The sequence below is a fragment of the Vombatus ursinus genome, unplaced genomic scaffold (assembly GCF_900497805.2).
Source record: "Vombatus ursinus unplaced genomic scaffold, bare-nosed wombat genome assembly UNPS02014863.1, whole genome shotgun sequence".
Lineage (NCBI taxonomy): Eukaryota > Metazoa > Chordata > Mammalia > Diprotodontia > Vombatidae > Vombatus > Vombatus ursinus.
In genome coordinates, this window is record NW_020954641.1 from 11,774,844 (window position 1) to 11,792,316 (window position 17,473).

At 42.8% G+C, this 17,473-nt stretch overlaps 1 protein-coding gene across 1 annotated transcript in view; it reads left to right on the plus strand.

Annotated features, from left to right (window-relative positions):
- The window catches only part of SLIT3 (slit guidance ligand 3), a 722,516-nt gene that overhangs the window by 661,853 nt on the left and 43,190 nt on the right, over positions 1 to 17,473 (plus strand). Inside the window, exons 21-23 of the mRNA XM_027841688.1 lie at positions 2,273 to 2,344; positions 3,961 to 4,124; positions 6,967 to 7,091. Of these exons, the coding sequence (XP_027697489.1) occupies positions 2,273 to 2,344; positions 3,961 to 4,124; positions 6,967 to 7,091 (361 nt within the window). The remainder of the gene's footprint in view (positions 1 to 2,272; positions 2,345 to 3,960; positions 4,125 to 6,966; positions 7,092 to 17,473) is intronic.

The window sequence follows — 17,473 nt, forward strand, 5'->3', positions numbered from 1 at the left end:
CTTCAAGGAGCTTACAATTTAAGGAACAGAAGAAAGAAAAAATTAAATAGATCAGCAAAACTAACCCAACATACTTAATGCCCCATACCCATTGTATCTCACTTGACAATAAAAGGAGGGAGGTGCATTTTCTTAACTTTTCCTGGGGGGCCAATTTTGGTCATAATTTCAAAACCATTCAGTTTGGGGCTTTTGTTGTTTCTATTTACAAAAAGTAAACTTTCTGTTTACTTCCTTTTGTTGTACTCATTTGTGTATTTCTTTTCCTGGTTCTGATTACTTAATTCTCATAAGTCTTACAAGGCTTCTCTGAATCCCTCACATTCTTACATGGCAGTAATATTCTATTGCATTGATATACAAGTAATTGTTTAGGGATTGATGGTATTTCAACAGGCAAATTCAATTTGACAAAATCATTAAATATGTATCATGTATCTTCTACATGCCTGGTACTGTCCTAGATGACCAATAAAGGTCTGGGACTGGTCACATAGCTGAATTTCTATGCATATCAAAACCACAGAATCTCAGAATTGGCAAGGACCTTAGAGGGCATCTATTTCAATCTGTACCTGAGTCCACCTTTCTTTTTCAATGTTTCCAGCAAATGATCATTCGGCCTCTATCTAAATACCTACAGTGATGGGGAACTTATTACATTCTGTCTTAGCCCTCACTCTTAGATTTGTCTTTACACTGAACAAAATAAAACAATCCCTGCCCTCAAAGACCTTACATTCTACTGGTAGGATACAATGTCAGTTACTGAGGCAGGTAGGTAAGGTGCTGGTCTTGGAATCAGGATGACCTAAGTTCAAATACTGCCTCAGACACTTCCTAGCTATGTGACCTTCGGCAGGTCAGGTTCTTTCAGCCTAAGTTTCTTCATCTGTAAAATGGGAATGATAATAGCACTTACCTTACAGAGTTGTTGTAAGGATCAAATGAAATAACATAGATAAAGCATTTTACAAACCTTAATGCACTGTATAAATGCTAGCTATTAAAAGGTACAAAGCATTTAGCATCTATTAAGTACCTACTATCTGCCAGGTACTATGCTAGGTGCTAAGAATACAAATTTAAATAATGAAACAACCCCATTCTTCTAATGGAGGAGACAACAAGGACATATAGAAGTATGTGCAGAATAAATATAAAGCAAAGTACTAAAATGTAGCACTTTTGAGAGGGTGCTTGGCGAGGTGGGGGCGTGTGGGAAGCAAGGAAATCTTCATGTAGAACATGGTGCTTAAGGTGGAGATGAGGAGAGAGGCCTGGGAAACAGCCGGTGCCAAACCATAGACACAGAAGATTTGAAGTCCTATGGGAGGATCCAGTTTGACTGGATCACAGGGTACAGAGGAAGGAGTAATTAATGTCCATTGAGGCTGGAAAGATAGATTGGGGCAAGGTCATAAATGGCTTTATTTTTTTTTCTCTTTTTCTTTATTTTACATTTCATTTTTCCCCAATTACATGTAAAAACAATTTTTAACATTGGTTTTCAAAATTTTGCGTTCCAAATTCTCTCCCTCCCTCCCCAAACCCCTCAACTGAGAAGGCAAGCAATTTGATATAGGTTATATATGTATAAATGGCTTTAAAAGCTAAACAGAGAAATTTACATTTATTTGTTCCTGGAGGCAGTAGGGAGCCACTGGAGTTTATGGAATAGGAGAGTCACACGCTCAGATCTCCACTTAAGAAAAATCACTTTGGCAGCAATGTGAAGAGAGTACAGGGGCATGCTGTTTCAATAACCTAGGTGGGGGTCGATGAGGGCCTGAACTGAGGTAGTAGCTGAGTATGTAAGAGACAAGGGAGGTGAGAGATGTTATGGAGGTAGAAACAGCAAGATTTGGCAACTGATGAGATGTATGGGGTGAGGTTACAGTTCTGGGAAATTGGAAGAACTTTATTGAAAGAATTGTGCCTTCACAAAAATGGGGAAATTCAGAAGTCAAATAAGTAAATAGAAAGTATGTCCGAAGTCACACAAAGTAATTTCAAGAGGTCCAGAGCGTTATCTCCTGTGGGGATCAGGAAAGATCTCATGTAGGAGGTAGCACCGTGCTATGAATAAAATGAGTCATTCTATGAGGTGAGGAAGAGGCAATGCATTCCAGATAAGGGGGTAGCCATCTGTGCAAAAGTATGGAGGTGAGAAATGGGATTTTTGGTATGGATAAGAGACAGCAGGCAAAGATGAGATGGAGGCATAGAGAAAAGGGTTGGATTTTAATGTTTCAGTTTATCCCTTCTCCAGAACTCTTCACGGCAATGACATTTCCAGTGTTCCTGAGGGCTCATTTAATGACCTGACCTCTCTTTCCCATCTGTAAGTAGCGACTCTCCCCTCCCTTAGTCCCCTTTTTCCCCTTCCCCTGCCCTTTGCTTCCCCACTTACACACATACATACACACACACACACACACACACACACACACACACAGACTTAGGATTAGTTTATCTTATTGAATGAATGCATTGAGCCCATTTCTAGGCTGTTAGTTTACTAACCTATATTTAATTTTGCTGAGCTGAGAGGCATCGGTAAGTGCCTTGTTGAAAACTCACCATGTCATTGTTTTACTACCTTCACTCTCATGGAGCAAATGTAGTAATGATGAGTGCACCAAAAGCCCCAACTAAATGACTTTTTGAGAAATGTGCACGGGGAAAATGGCTGTTATTAATGACCCTCATTGTTTTCTTTGAGGTACACTCCTAGCATTTTCCTATTTTATTCCCTCTGTTTTTATTGTGACCTCCGTAAGGACCCCAGGGAACTTCCAGACTTGAAGCATTCAGACTTGGACCATCCACAGGCTGGTCCCTCAGCCTCCTTCACCAGAGGTTCTGGTGCCAGAGGTCTCCGAAAGAAAACAAACAGTCTACTCTCTGTCTGAATCTTCCTTTGAAAAGGATAAATCTTCATTTCCCCTCACCCAGAGCCAGAGACCTCTTAGGTTCCTTCCAGCTCTGACATCCTATAACACTATAAGTAAATTTAGGCTTTTTTATTATAAAACAATTCTCAGGGAAGAAAAGAATGAATTTTTCAGATCTCCAGCTTCATGGCTAAACTTATGAACCTTGGAAATATATGAGTATGACAGCTAGGAATCAGGGAAGGATAACACTGTTGATTTCTGTCTTCCTAAGAACTGAACGGGTTTCTGCATACTTTATCTGCGTTTCCTACACCTTATTTCTGCCCCACAGAGGCCGGGGCTGTGGTATGGGGAATGTAAGTGTGGGGAAGGGGCTGAACCTATTTTACAGAAAGATCAAGACCATTTTTGTGTGAGGTCCAACAGCAAGCAGTGACAGAGCTAGGAACAAAACCTAGATTTCCTGATAGCTACCTCAAGATTCTCTCCATTAGTCAGCACTAGACTCCCCAATTTTTGAAGTTTGGGCTCTTAAAGCCTGTCCTTTGGGCATCTATATTTGTATGATTCTAGAACTCACTAGGAACTTGTGACCCCTTCTTTATTAGAGCCCTCTCTATGGAATGGATTCCTCCATAAACACAACAAATGTGGGAGAAAGACTGATGCCTAGGTCAATTGAGGTTCAGAAAGGCTTCCTAGTAGTAAGATGTGATCTAAATGGTAAAGTGAGGAATGGAATTCTGCAAGTGTGGGGAAGGAATTTTCCCAAGTTGGAGAAGGAACTTGAAACAGGTTCTGGGATGGGAGGGTAATCAGGTGGGCTGGCCTGGGTGGGGCAGGGAGTATTTAGGGGCAAAAGAGTCCATGGGTAACAGAGGCCTTATTTCTCCACTGATCACTGCCCCAAACCCCAAAAGACTTACCCATTTGAGCAGCTAAAAGCACATCAGTATATGATAAGAGGAGCTAACATTGAAATGGCTCCTAAAATATGGGACATGTGCCAAGAAGGTGGACATCAGGAAAGACCTAATAGCTGATACTACTGCTTCTTCAGGGCCCTGGGAACCAACCCCCTGCACTGTGACTGCAGCCTACGCTGGCTTTCAGAGTGGGTGAAGGAAGGCTACAAGGAGCCAGGCATTGCCCGCTGCAGCAGCCCTGAGCACATGGCAGACAGACTCTTGCTGACAACACCCACCCACCGCTTCCAGTGTAAAGGTAGGAGGTGGGCCCTGAGACTAAATTGCAGTCCTGTCCCTCCTTAAGGTCTATATGTTGTCCTTCTTCAGTCATCATCTTGCCCCCAAGTCTTTCCTCTGGAGTCTGCTTAGCTTCCTTTGTCCTCTCTCAAAATTGGGCATCTGGCCCATATGTGACTTCATAAGCCAATACCCTTTCTGTTCCATAGGCTGGGAAGGGACATCCTTGAAATTCACCCTGAAATATATTCATCTATCTTCTCATCCTTCTTTTCCTTAACCTTCCCTTTCCACTTCCTCTTAATCCTCCCCAAAATAAAAAAAAGGAGGACTCCTTGGGGCTTTTAGGGAAAGGAGTTGCCTGGGTACATTTCCAGGGAGTCATCTTGACCACATAAATGTCTTGTCATGTCCTGGCCCATGGCAATCAACCTAGACCTTTCTGATTTCCTCCTCACCTCTCAAGCTGTTGAGGAATTCAAATATATTTCTTAACACTCTTCTCCCCTCAGATTTTTACAAACCGCTCAGTATCTCTCCTGACCAACCAATCTTTATGAATTAGAGAGGAGAGAAACAAAGAAAAGGAAGGAGGGAGAAAGTGAGGTGGGGAAAGAATAGCAGGCACACAGATAAATACATGTCAGAGTTGGGTTTTTTCCTCCCAAAAAAAATTGATGATAGTTTTTTTTTCACCTCCAAATGGAAGAAATCTCCCAATCTGTCTATGTCCTTGCATGCCTGTCCCCAGTGTCCCAAATGTGGCTAAGATGACAGCCAGACTCTCTATTCATCTTTTTCAAGGAGAATTTTACATTGCCCTTTTCCATATAATTTGTTTTAACTGAAATAGAGGGGAAGACACTTTGTCGTCAATACAGTGCATTGGGATTCAGGAGGCCTCCATTCAGACCACGCGAGGAGGAGATTTACCAGTGGCCCTGACCCCTGCTGAAGTTTGGAAAAGTTGCATTGATTTTTATTTTGTAAAAAGCTCATTTTTCATTCCTCTGTCTGTACCTGGAGCCTCCAAGGCCCAGAGCCACAGAGACTTGCTGGAATTAAGGAGTCATAGAGAGACAGAGAAGAGCCATTGATCCCAAGCTTGGAATCAGGTGTGCCAGTCATGTCTTCACTTGAGAATGTCAGACAAGCATTAGACCTGATCCCAGCCCAGGGGCTATGCCCTTCTTGGTAACCTCTTCTTCTGCCTTGCTCCCAATTAATCATAATAAAAAGAACTAACATTTATATGGCATTTTAAGGTTTGCTAAGTGGGTTACATGTGTCATCTCATTTGGTCCTCACAACAAACATGTGAGGTGGGTGCTATTATGATCATCCTCATTTTACAGGTAAGGAAACTGAGGCACAGAGCGATTAAGTGATTTGCCCAGGGTCACATAGCTAAATAAATATTTAAATCAGGATTCAAACTTAGGTCATTTTAACTTAAGTCTAGTACTCCATACACTATACCACCTAGCTGCCAAGGAACTGAAATAAGAAATGAATTAAGATAATTCATTTAACTCTAGAATGGTTAAAAGTTTTCTTACACTAAATGATACCTCTTTTCAACAGATCATCATCATAATTGCCTTCTTTGATAACGTTACCTCCTTTATTAAGAGGTATCATTGTGCAGTGCAGGAGGTAGGTAAATGAGGGGCCCGAGGACTAACCTCTACCTGTTTTTGTATAGTGCTTGAGCTCAATGATTTTTACATTCTTAAATATAATATATCTTTATTTAAGAATGTAAAAATCATTCTTAGCTCCCTGGACATACAAAAATAAATGGTAGGTCAGATTTGGCCTTCAAGGCATAGTTTGCCACCCCTGCTGTACTGGGATAGAGACTTGGAATCAGGAAGAAGTTTAAATCCCACCAACACTTGCTAGTTATGTGACCCTGGACAAGTTTTTGTTGTTCAGTCATTTCAGTTTTGTCCGACTCTTCACTACTCCATTTGGGGTTTTCTTGGCAAAGATGCTGGAGTGGTTTGCCATTTCCTTCTACAGCTCATTTTACAAATGAGGAAACTGAGGCAAATAGGATTAAGTGACTTGCCCAGGGTCACACAGCTAGTGTCTGAGGTCAGATTGGAACTCAGACTAGTCTTCTTGATTCCAGACTTTGCACTCTGTGCTCTATGGCACCACCTAGCTGCCCTTGGACAAGTTACTTATCTCAGCCTGGGTTCGGTCATCTGTAAAGTGAAGGGATTGGACAAGATGGCCTCCAATTGTAAAGTCCACCAGAGCTATCACAGATCCTGAGAGTATGTCAAGGCAGTGAACACTGTTCTTGTGGAGTACACACCTATGGTCCCTCCCTCTGACTGCCTTCTGCCATCAATTAACTTTGCCTACCACAGTCTGGCCAAGGCTAATGGCATGAGGGTGGGGAAGCTCCAGTAGCAGGATCCTGGGAGGTCCAAGGTGGGGTAAATCAGGAGCCAGCCTGGGGGGGAGTAGATGGAGTCCAGGCACAGAACTTCCTGCATTATGAAAAGATGCACAGAGTGTTTCTAATTACAGTGTATTGTTTGCAGATTAGCGCTGAAATCAGATCAGACTAATTACAGTAATTGATTTGACTGAAGAAGTGTTTTGAATGATTTCCCACTGTGATTGTTTCATCGTCAAGCAGCAGCTGAATTAATGGAAACTTTCCTGGGGAGGACTATTCTTCCTGAATAAAACCAGACTAAAAGTGGGGCTAGAAGTTGACTGAAAGGGGTAGTGGGGTTGCAGCAAGACAGGGCAGAGGTTGGCAGTGGGGCAATAAGATAGGCAGAGATACTTGTGTGAAATCCTTTGGAGACTCTAAATATTTTGTGACTTTGGCTTCCCAGACCCAGTGGACATCAGCATTGCAGCCAAGTGTAACCCCTGCCTCTCTGGTCCGTGCAAGAACAATGGGACATGTAGCCCGGATCCAATGGAGCTGTATCGCTGTTCCTGCCCTTATGGCTACAAGGTACCACCAGGCGTGACTCTTCCCATTGTCTTCCTCTTCCCTACCCAAGAACATACTTCTCACTCCCCCATCATATTCTCCTTACTGTCTTAATCCAATGGAGTACACTTTCATCCAACCCTCAAGTTTCCATGATAAATCTGGATAATCCAAATCCACAGATAATCTCAAAACAGTGGTTTCACCTTCACTCAGCCCAGGCTCACCCACCTAATCTTTAACCAGGAATACTGAGAATACACAAAATAGAGGCATTTGCATTTCATGTCCTTGCCTTTACCCATTCTCCACCCTCTAAATACACAATACAGTGAGGAAGAATCTAGACATAGTCACTAAAAAAAAGAAACAGTAATGATAACCGACATTCATAAAGTACTTTAAGGTTTGCAAAGTGCTTTTTCTCATCTGAGCTTCACATGTTTATTGATTGATTATTGACTAATTGAGGTACATATTGCAATTTACTGATGAGGAAGCTAAGGTTTGAAGAGGTTAGATGACTTGTCCAAGGTCTCATAGTAAGAGTCAGAATCAAGAACTGAACCCTAGGTCTTCCTGATTCCGAGTCCACTATTCTATCCCCTGTACCACATGTCCTTCCAAAAAGGAGAAAGGAGAAGGGCCGCCATGTGGAAGTGGGATTTGACGTGTTCTGCTTGGCCTGAGGGGAAAGAACTACTGTAGGATCAATGGGTAGAAATTGCAAAGAGGCAAACTGAGGCTTGATGTAAGGAAGATGCCCTAGTAGCTAGTGAGATTGATGAGGACATCAGAGGGTGGCAGGTCACCACAGGTCTTCCAGCACAGACTGTATGACCATTCATCATGGATGCTGTGGAGAGCATTCTTCTAGAGGTGTGAGCTGTAAAAATGGTAGTTATCAGTGGTATTGTTAATAATTTTATGCAACTCTTTATACCTCCCCAGCTCCTAGCGCACAATATCTTTCACATAGCTACACATCAGTGTTGATGATGACTTGATCTTCATAACAAACTCTATGAGAAAGAAAAGTGTGATGATGACATAGCTAGCATTTATATAGCACTTTAAGCTTTGCAAAGCACTTTACAAAGGTAGGTGCCATTATCATCCCCATTTTACAGATGAGGAAACTGAAGCAGACAGAGATTATGTGACTTGCCCAGGTAGTAAGCATCTGTGGCAAGATTTGAACTCAAGTCTCCCTGACTCCAAGCCCAGCATTCTATCCAGTGCATCATCTAGTTTCTTCTGTAATTCCAATGATAATATTAAGACTGTTTTGAAATTTATGAAAGTATGATGTAGAGATTATAGGTATAGAATATTACTTTCCTTTTTAGGAGGGAAGGCAAGTGGTTTTCAAGTAGAGATTGCTTTATTCATTGTATTTGTATCCCCCAGTACCTAGCACAGTGCCTGGTACATAGTAGGAGCTTCATCAATACTTGATTGATTATGGGAGGGAACATATATCTAGAAATAACTAATGTTAAAACAAAAGGCTTCAATAAAATATACTTTTAAAAGAAATTGAGGAAAATAGAACATAAAGAGGTTAAGTGACTTCCCCACACAAGTCACACAAGTCATTGGCAGGGAGGATTTTAGAAATCAGGTCTCCTGTTCCAGTGCCTTTCCCGTTGCATCACGTTGCCTCCCCAGATAATTAGCTTCAAAATACTCTCGCCCAAGGACTACCTCTTTGGAAGAAAGAAGAGGCCAAATTGAATAGGTGAGAACCCTTATGTCATTTCAAAAGCCTAAAGGCAAGACACAAGGTGGAATAAAGGGGAGCAACACTGGTCCATACCCTGAAGGTCACAAGATTTAGAGCAGGAACAGACCTAAAGAGCTATCAAATCCAACCTCCTACTTTTACCTGTTATAAAAAAAGAGGCACAAAAATTTTAAGTGACTGGCCCAAGGTCACTCAGGTAGCAAGTGTTTGAGGTGCGATTTGAACCCTTCTTGACTCCAGTTCCAGTGCTCTAACCCCTATGTCGCCATGCTTTCTCCCACACTGTTTCTGCCAACGATCCAGACTAAATCTAGAAAAATACCCCACTCCCATTATCAATTAACCACTCTCTGTACTCTCAGAATTTGTATTCCTCATGTGAGTACAACTATGGAGGGAATATCCTTAGAAGAGCAATGTCTAGCTGCAGAAGTGGGAAGGCTTTAGCACAGTGGAAGGAAGGGAGGAAACATGAATTTTTAAGCACCTACTATGTGTCAGGCACTTTACAAATACTTCCTTTGCTCCTCAGGACAATCCTGGGAAGCAGGTGCTATTATTATCCCTATTTTACAGTTGAGGAAACTGAGGCAGACAGAGGTTAAGTGACTTGCCCAGGGTCACACAGCTAATAAGCGTCTAAGGCCCCATTTGAACTTAAGTCTTCCTGATTTCAGATCCAGTGCTCATTTATTCACTACACTACTTAGCTGCCTGTAATGTTTCTAAAAGTGTGACCTGATAACCCCTGGGGATCACTGAGGCCCTTTCATGAGATCCACAAAGTGAAAACTACTTTTACCATAATACTAATTTCTGATATCATAAATATGAATAGAGATGACCCACATAAAAAAGCTCTTTGGAGTTCTTAATGACTTTCGAAGAATGTAAAGGGGACCTTGAGACCAAAAAGTTTGAGAACTTCTACTTTAGCACAAGGAAGATGAATTAGGTGATCATTAAGGCCCCTCTCAGCTCTAACACTTTACAGTTCTATGAAATTCTGACCAACAGTTTGGCTGTGGTTCTGGGCACTCCTATACAATAGAAACACATACCTCATCTATTTCATGGCTGTCAATAAACCCCAGCTGCCCAGAACTGCCCACTTGGCCTGGTGCTTCTCCCAGTGGCCTTCATCCTGAGCCCCAGGCCTCTCCACTTCATCCTCAACCTCAGTCCCTCCAAAACTGGACCCCAGTGTGGAAGCACTGGGCACCAAAGAGATGCCCTAGCTACAAATGAAGCTAGGATGAACTGGGAACATAGGCTGGGGGGGACCCTACTATGCCAATTTCCCAAATGTAGTGGATGTGTTTCTTATCTATGAGCTTAGGACCCACTGCAGTCTTAATGACTTGGAACCCACTGCAGTCCTAGGACAGGACTCATAAGGCAGTTACACCAGCAGTGCCTAGCTGATGGAATCAGAGTGCCACCTATAGGCCTTGGCTGGAGGTCTAGTTTGGGTCAAAATGTAGGCCATTTGATATCCTTTGAGCTGGACAGGAATTACCATCATTGCTATCATTGCACCAGTAAGCTCCCCACAGGGTTCTTGAACACAGCAGTGTCCTGACCCATGTTCCTTTGCATACTTGGCTATTGATGGGATAATGAGGGAAGAGTTGGAGACTGGGTCAGAATGTTCAGGAGCTGCACTACAAAGCCCCTCTCTAGAAAGTAATAGAATTGGGGTTCTAGAGTGTGGGGATTGTCTTGTCATATGGCTCTTCCCACTCCCAAACCTGACCACCCTGGAAAGTAAAGAAGCTCACAGCTCCTAGGATTTAGAACTAGAAGCACCAGTAGAGGTCACCCAGTACTATCCCCTCCTTGGGCAGGTAAAGAAACTGAGATTCAGAGAGGGGAGGTTACCTGCCCAAAGTCAAGCAGGTAACAAGTAGCATCCTCTTCTGACTCAAAATCTAGCATACTTTCTGTCCCACCACACTACCTTCCGAGGAGAGAGGAGTAATAAAATCCCTTATAATAACTTAGATTTGTATAGAGTTTTATCGTTTGCAAAACTCCTTAAATACATCATTTCATCCAAAAGTCTATGACTAGCTCTGAGTCCCGTGAAACTAATGTGATATCATTCTGCATTAAGCAAGGCATAGTATCCAAAACAATGGAGGTGATAGTCCCTGATCAGCCTCCATGTGCAATATTGTGTTGAGTTCTTTTGTGCCACATTTTAGAATAGCTGGAGAATATCTACAAGTGGGCGACCAGGAAGGTGAAGGGTCCCAAGTTTATGTCTTATGAGGATGAGTTGAAGGAAGTGAGGTTGTTTAGCCTAGAGGAGAGAAGGGTTAGGAGGACAGAAAGGCCAGTGCATAGGAGAAGGCTTGCTCTGTTTTGACCAAGAGAGCAAAACCAGAGGCAATAGGTGGAAACTACAAAGAGGCAGATTTAGGCTTGACTTCTAGAAAAACTTCCTAAAAATTAGAACCTTCAAAGAGTGGAATGGACTGCCTTGGGAGGGAATAGGTTTGCCCTCATCGGAGCTGTTCAGGCTCCAATTACCAGATGGCCCCTTGGCCATTTTGTGGTAAGGGAAATTCTTGTTCAGGTAGGGGTTGGACTACGTAAGCCGCAAGGGACGCTTCAACTCTGAGGCTGTGATTATAAAGCTGCTGAGGAGAAATAGAGGCTGAAAGGACTTTCAGCAGCCTGTAATAGTAGAAAGTCTAGGGAATGAAAAGAAATTCATTCACAAGTATCTACTGAGTGGTTGTGTTTAGTATTGAGGCCTACAAAAAAAAGGTGAGACATATACTCTGACCTTGAGAAATTTGTATTCTATTTAGGAACATAAGACCCAAGCATGAACAGGTAACTAACAATATAAAAGATACCATAAAATGGTGAGAGAGAGGGGGATGGGGAGGGAGGGAGGGAGCAAGGAAGGGAGGAAAAGGGAAAGGAAGAGGGAGAAGGAGGGGGATGGGGAGAAGGATGGAGGGTGGATGACAGAAAGAGAGAGGGAGGGAGAGAGAGAGGGTGGAAGGAGGAAAGAAGGAATCAAGAAAGGAAACACAGTGACAGCTGGTGTAGTCAAGGCATCTTTCTTGCTGGTGGAGGGCAGGATGAAGCTGGACCATAACAGAAAGCTGGAGATCTGAGGTGCTAACCTTAGCCAGGCCCTTCCACAGTTGTGTGCCTGTGATCAGCACAGGCAGCTCCAAGACATATCCCTAGCTCTTCTCCTTTGTTTTAGGGGTAAACTATAACTCACTTGGGGTTTAAAAGGATGCTAATGCTCAGATCCCCTGTTATTCATTTAATAAACTGAGAAGGAGCGTTAACCCTCTAACCTGGTCGATCTTACTCAGCTTGGATACTTCACAGGTCTGGCTTGTATCCTCCTATGAGCAATGAAGAAAGATGGGGAGCAAGGCTGAGATGCAAAAAGCTTCCTAGCCCAGGAATCATCCTGTAGATGGTTGCTGTGCCAGTGAATTTGGTTCCATGTGCACTTGATGCCAACTCCTGATGAAAAGATTCTTCTCCTCCTGAATTCTTACAGTTCAGAGGTTGGGAGGATGGAGAAAAGCAGACTATAGGTGACAGCTGAAGTGAAACAAAACCAGAGAAGGGCTCAGGGATATAGGGAGGAGAGGGCTTCAGATAGCCCAAGACAAAGAAGAATAACTTATATTACAGAGTCTTTTGAGACTTGAAATAGTTGATAGAATTCAGCAAAACCTATATTCAAATCCTAAGTCTGATATTCACAATGTATATGACCATGGCCAGGTAATTTGACCTCTCTGATCCCCAGTTTTCTGATCTGTAAAATATGGATAATAACAACTATATTACCTGCCTCACATGAGGCTCTAATGAAATTATGTGTTGATTCAGCAAGCATTTATTAAGTGCCTACTATGGACCAGGTTCTGAGCTAAGTGCTAAGGACACAAAGGACAAACACAAAACAGTTTCTGCCCTCTCTATTGAGGAAAAATAACGTGATAAATAAATAAATAAATACAAACTGCATACCAAGTAAATATTAAGTAATTTCTGGGGCAGGATGGGAAGTAACAATTGGAGGGAACTAGGATAGACCTGCTATAAAAAGTGAGCAAAGTCTCAAAAGAAGCTATGGATTCTATAGGCAGAGATGCAAAAATGAAAGTATTTAAAGCTTACAAAGGTGAGGTTGAAGAGCTACATTAATGCAGTTGTTGTTTTCACTATTATTAATATCATCACTGAGACTTACAAAGTATTTTCCTCACATCCCAGAGAGGTAGATAGGACAAGTATCACTATATGAATTTTACAGAAGGAGAAACTGAGTCCCCCTGAAATTAAAATGCCTTGTCCATGACCATACAGTTGGTATCTGAGTGAGAATTTAAACATAGTTCTGATCCCATGACTTGACAACTCACCTAGTTCCAACCCCTTTATTTTGCAGATGAAGGAACAGGCCCAGAAATGGCAAATGACTTGTCTAAAGCCACACAGCTAGTTAGTGACTGGGCCAGACTGGTTGCCTGACTCCTAGGACTACTCTCAATCACCAGCCTGTGTAAGCTATTCTCCAGAGTCAGAGCCCAGGCTGGAGTTGCCCATCAGTCCCAGGGTGTTCATGCCAAATGTGACATGCCAGGGGTTACTGACTATAACATTGTGAATTGGCAGGGACGACTGGATGTCAGCTGCTGCCCTCATACAACTGGCTATAATGTGTGATTTCTATAAAACCCAATATGAGAACAGACAGTGATCTTCAAGGGCACTAGAGGGAGGAAGGCATTTATTTATAGCTTGTTTGTAGACATGTGAATGTCTGCAAAGACTTTAGAGGGATGCAAAGGGAGGCCTTGGCTTTTGATAAAGCTGTTGATGCCCAGGCTTGGATTCGTTGACAGGGCTGGGCATGCATGCATGCTCAGTTACAAACGCAGTGATCAGAAAGGTTTTTTGGCTCTTATATACTTGTCAGCATCCCCAAATGGAGGTGAAAAGGCAATTGGTATGTGTTCTAGTGGAAAGAAGAGTACGCTGAGAATCTTAGGAGACCCAAGTTATTGCTCTGTCTTTGCCACTGATTCCCTGGGTGACTTTGTAAAGGTAACTTCTCTTGCCTGGGCCTCGGTTTCCTCATCTATAAAACTGGTAGGAGAGTTGGACATGATGATCTTTAAAGTCCCTTTTAGCTGTGATATTAAATTATTCTAGTATAGGTCCTTAAAAGTTTGGGTGGAGAGTGGAAAAAAGTGTCCCACTAGAAAATCATGACTTAAATAGAGATTTTGGATATTTGTGCATTGTCTTCATCCCCGCTGCTCCTGTCTCATCCCTGAAACCAATCAACAGTTTGTAATGATTTTCTGCCATCCCTTGATGGGGAAGACCCAAGCTAAATATGGAGAAAAAGGTCTCATGTTTGGAATGAATAGCTGAGGAAACTATGCCACCAACCAAACTGATGAAAAATTGCAAAATTGCAGTAATTATCTGAACATTTCCAAATATCTGTATTTTGGTGCTGTGTGAATCAAATGTCCAGTATTTGGCTGATTTTTTTTTTCAAAAGTTCAGTTTCATGCAGACACACCATGGCCCCATCCTCCAGACTGGGTCTGAAAGTGTTGCTACTTTCAGTGGTCACTGAAGCCCAGCCTGCTCAAATACTAACCAGACCCGTCCCCCCTAGCCCTGCCCCATATTCACATTCAAAGAGTTGAGTCTCAATGTTAATAGAAAGGGGAATGTGGCCAGGGAGCATCATAAATCTTGTGGATTTAAATAAAAATGAGGCTGAAAAGAATGGAGTTGACCTAATTTTCTAAAAATTGACAATAGTGATTTATTAACGAGGACAAGGAAGTCACTGAAAAGTGCCACCGTCATGCCCAATTACAGTGTCATCAAGTGCCAAGCACTGCTGCCTGGATCTTAATTACATTCAAGAAAGATGCAAAGCACATTCTCCAATCAGGGTTTGACACCGAGTGGCTAATTCTTGAAGAATATATTGAAGCAGCTAAATCAGCATTAATGCCCCACGTATGGTAGCATCTTCCTCCCCAAAGCTTTTCTCCTTCCCTTGTCCTTCAGGCTTCCATCCTGACATTTCTCACTGAGATTCCTTTTTGTTGTTGTTGTTGTTCACTCATTTCAGTTATGCTCCATTCTTCATGACTCCACTTGGAGTTTTCTTTGCAAAGATACTAGAATGGTTTGTTATTTCCTTCTCTAGCTCATTTTACAGATGAAGAAACTAAGGCCAAAAAAAAAAAAAGTGACTTGTCCAGGGTCACACAGATAGTGTCTGAGGCCTGACTTGAACTCACACAGATGAGTCTTCCTGAATCTAGGCCCTGACACTTTATCCACTTTACCACTTAACTGCCCCATATTCCTTTTTAGGTCAGCAATTTTCAACTAATTCCCTATTTTTTAACATCCCTTTCTTTCAGACTCCTCTTAGGAGAAACAATCTGACTTGGGATGAATTTAGAATCAATTTTAATAAATGCTGTTCATCCACTCACTCATTCATGTATTAAGTTAAAATATAAAGCAATTTATAAGTGTCAGTCAAAGCATTCATTAAGTACCTACTGTGTGCCAGGCACTACACTAAGTGGAGAGGTCAGCATGGGTTTACATGACTGCAGTGGTGGGTGCATGTTGGGCAAGAGTGGGAAAGATAAGGAAAGATCTGGCATGTGGCAGACCCTGTCAGCTGGGTATGGAGATCATAGGATCATAGATGTAGAGCTGGTAGTCAATTTAAATATCATCAAATCCCACCCCCCTCATTTTATAGATGAGGAAATTGTGGTTAAGAGAAGTTGTGGTTTGCCCAGGGTCATACAACTACTAAGTGTCTAAGGTGAGATTTGAACCCAGATCTTCCCAATTTCAAGTCCAGTACTCTACCCATGATGTGTCTCCACTTATATATTGCCTTAGAGCTGCTTTAGGCAACCAAGTGACATGGTAGAGAGCAATGGCATTAGAGTCAAGAAGACCCAATGCTCACACTCTTTCTTCGGTCAATTTAATTCAGCATTTACTGAATGCTTACTGTGTGTGAAGCATTATGCTGGGTGTTGGGGATGGAAATGCAATGAACACAACCAGTCCCTGCCTTTAAGAAACTTGCTTTCCAATGTGGAAACATATCATGGGCACTGATCATTAAATAGAGTATCAGGTATTTTGAGGGACTTTCTATCCGGTCCTCGCCCTGGGCAGAACTGTCACACAGGCAAAGTGTCAATCCTAACTTCCATTCTGCAACCCTCAGGTACCCAAAACCCTTCCCCCATCCCCTCATCCCCAACTCCCATCCTCATCAAGATCGTGCTCTCAGGAAAAGATCTGGTATCTTTCATTTGTACCATCATTTGAATTTCTCATTGGGCTTTACCACCTAGAGATATTTGTATTTAAAAATCCTAATGCCTCACTACTGAATAAAAAAGATTTTAGGCGTCTTCCATAAAGGAGAGCAAAAGATTTGGGGGCACAGAAGGGTGTCATCTGCAGCCTGAAGATCACGTAAGGAAGCAGAAATCGATTTCATCTACAAACCAGGTCCATCTGAAGGTCTGAAATCCTTTGTCTCATGTTGCTTATCATTCTCATCATAAGCACACTGCTTTTCTTTAGCCATTCATTGTTTATGGTGCTATACCAAGAGGTCTGAACAGGCTGGGGCTCTGACCTCGGGTAGCCCAGAGTCTTGGACAGAAAGGGACAGAAAGTCTGGATGTACAAGCAGAGGACATGCATAACCCAGAATGGATACAGTGTCACTCAGTTATGAAGGAACAGTGAGGTATGTGGTTTGGATGAGGCAGAGTTCACAAGACATCAGGGTACAGTGGACAAAGGACTGGATTTGGAGTTGGAGCACCTTAGTTTGAATCTCAGCTCTGCCACTTACTATCCCTAAAACTTTGCCCAAGTCCTTTGACCTCTTTGGGCCTCATTTTCCTTTTCTATAAAAAGAGGGGATTGATTAGATGAGCTCTTTAGTTCTTTCTGACTTTCAATTGATGATCCTGTATTACGATCCTATCCAAGGCAACTGAAAAGGAAGGTTGACATCCTTGGATGAGAACTTGCCCCCAGCAAGGGATACCAGAATCCCCAGCCTCACAGTTCAGACTGTTGGTAATGCCACTAAAGAATAACTTGGCCTCATTCTAGATCACATCCTGTTGTAGGCAGCAACAGAGCAGGAGAGGGAGAAAGGATTTTCCCAGCCAGATGGGGAACAGGTGGCATGGCAGTGGGTGGCCTCCCATTAGTGCCCATGGCTGGCAAAGTGGCCAGGCCACAGAGCATGTGGCTCTGAAACAAAAGCAGCAGGAGCTTCCCACCCCCTCCTCCACCCTGGATGCCACCCCTCCCAGCCCGCTGGGAGGTAACTTCCCAAGATAATGATGCCAGGCTGCTTGACAGAGAAGCCAGGCAGCAGGCAGGGCCACTTGCCAAGGCTCAGGTACATCCCTAGCCCATCTGCCAGCCTGGCTTGGTTGACAGGAGGAGGCAGGGCTCTCAGCAGGGTCATGGTGTGTGGCTTCAGCAAAAGGCTCTAGAACTGTACACACAAGGGTATCTCTCTCTCTCTCTCTCTCTCTCTCTCTCTCTCTCTCTCTCTCTCTCTCTC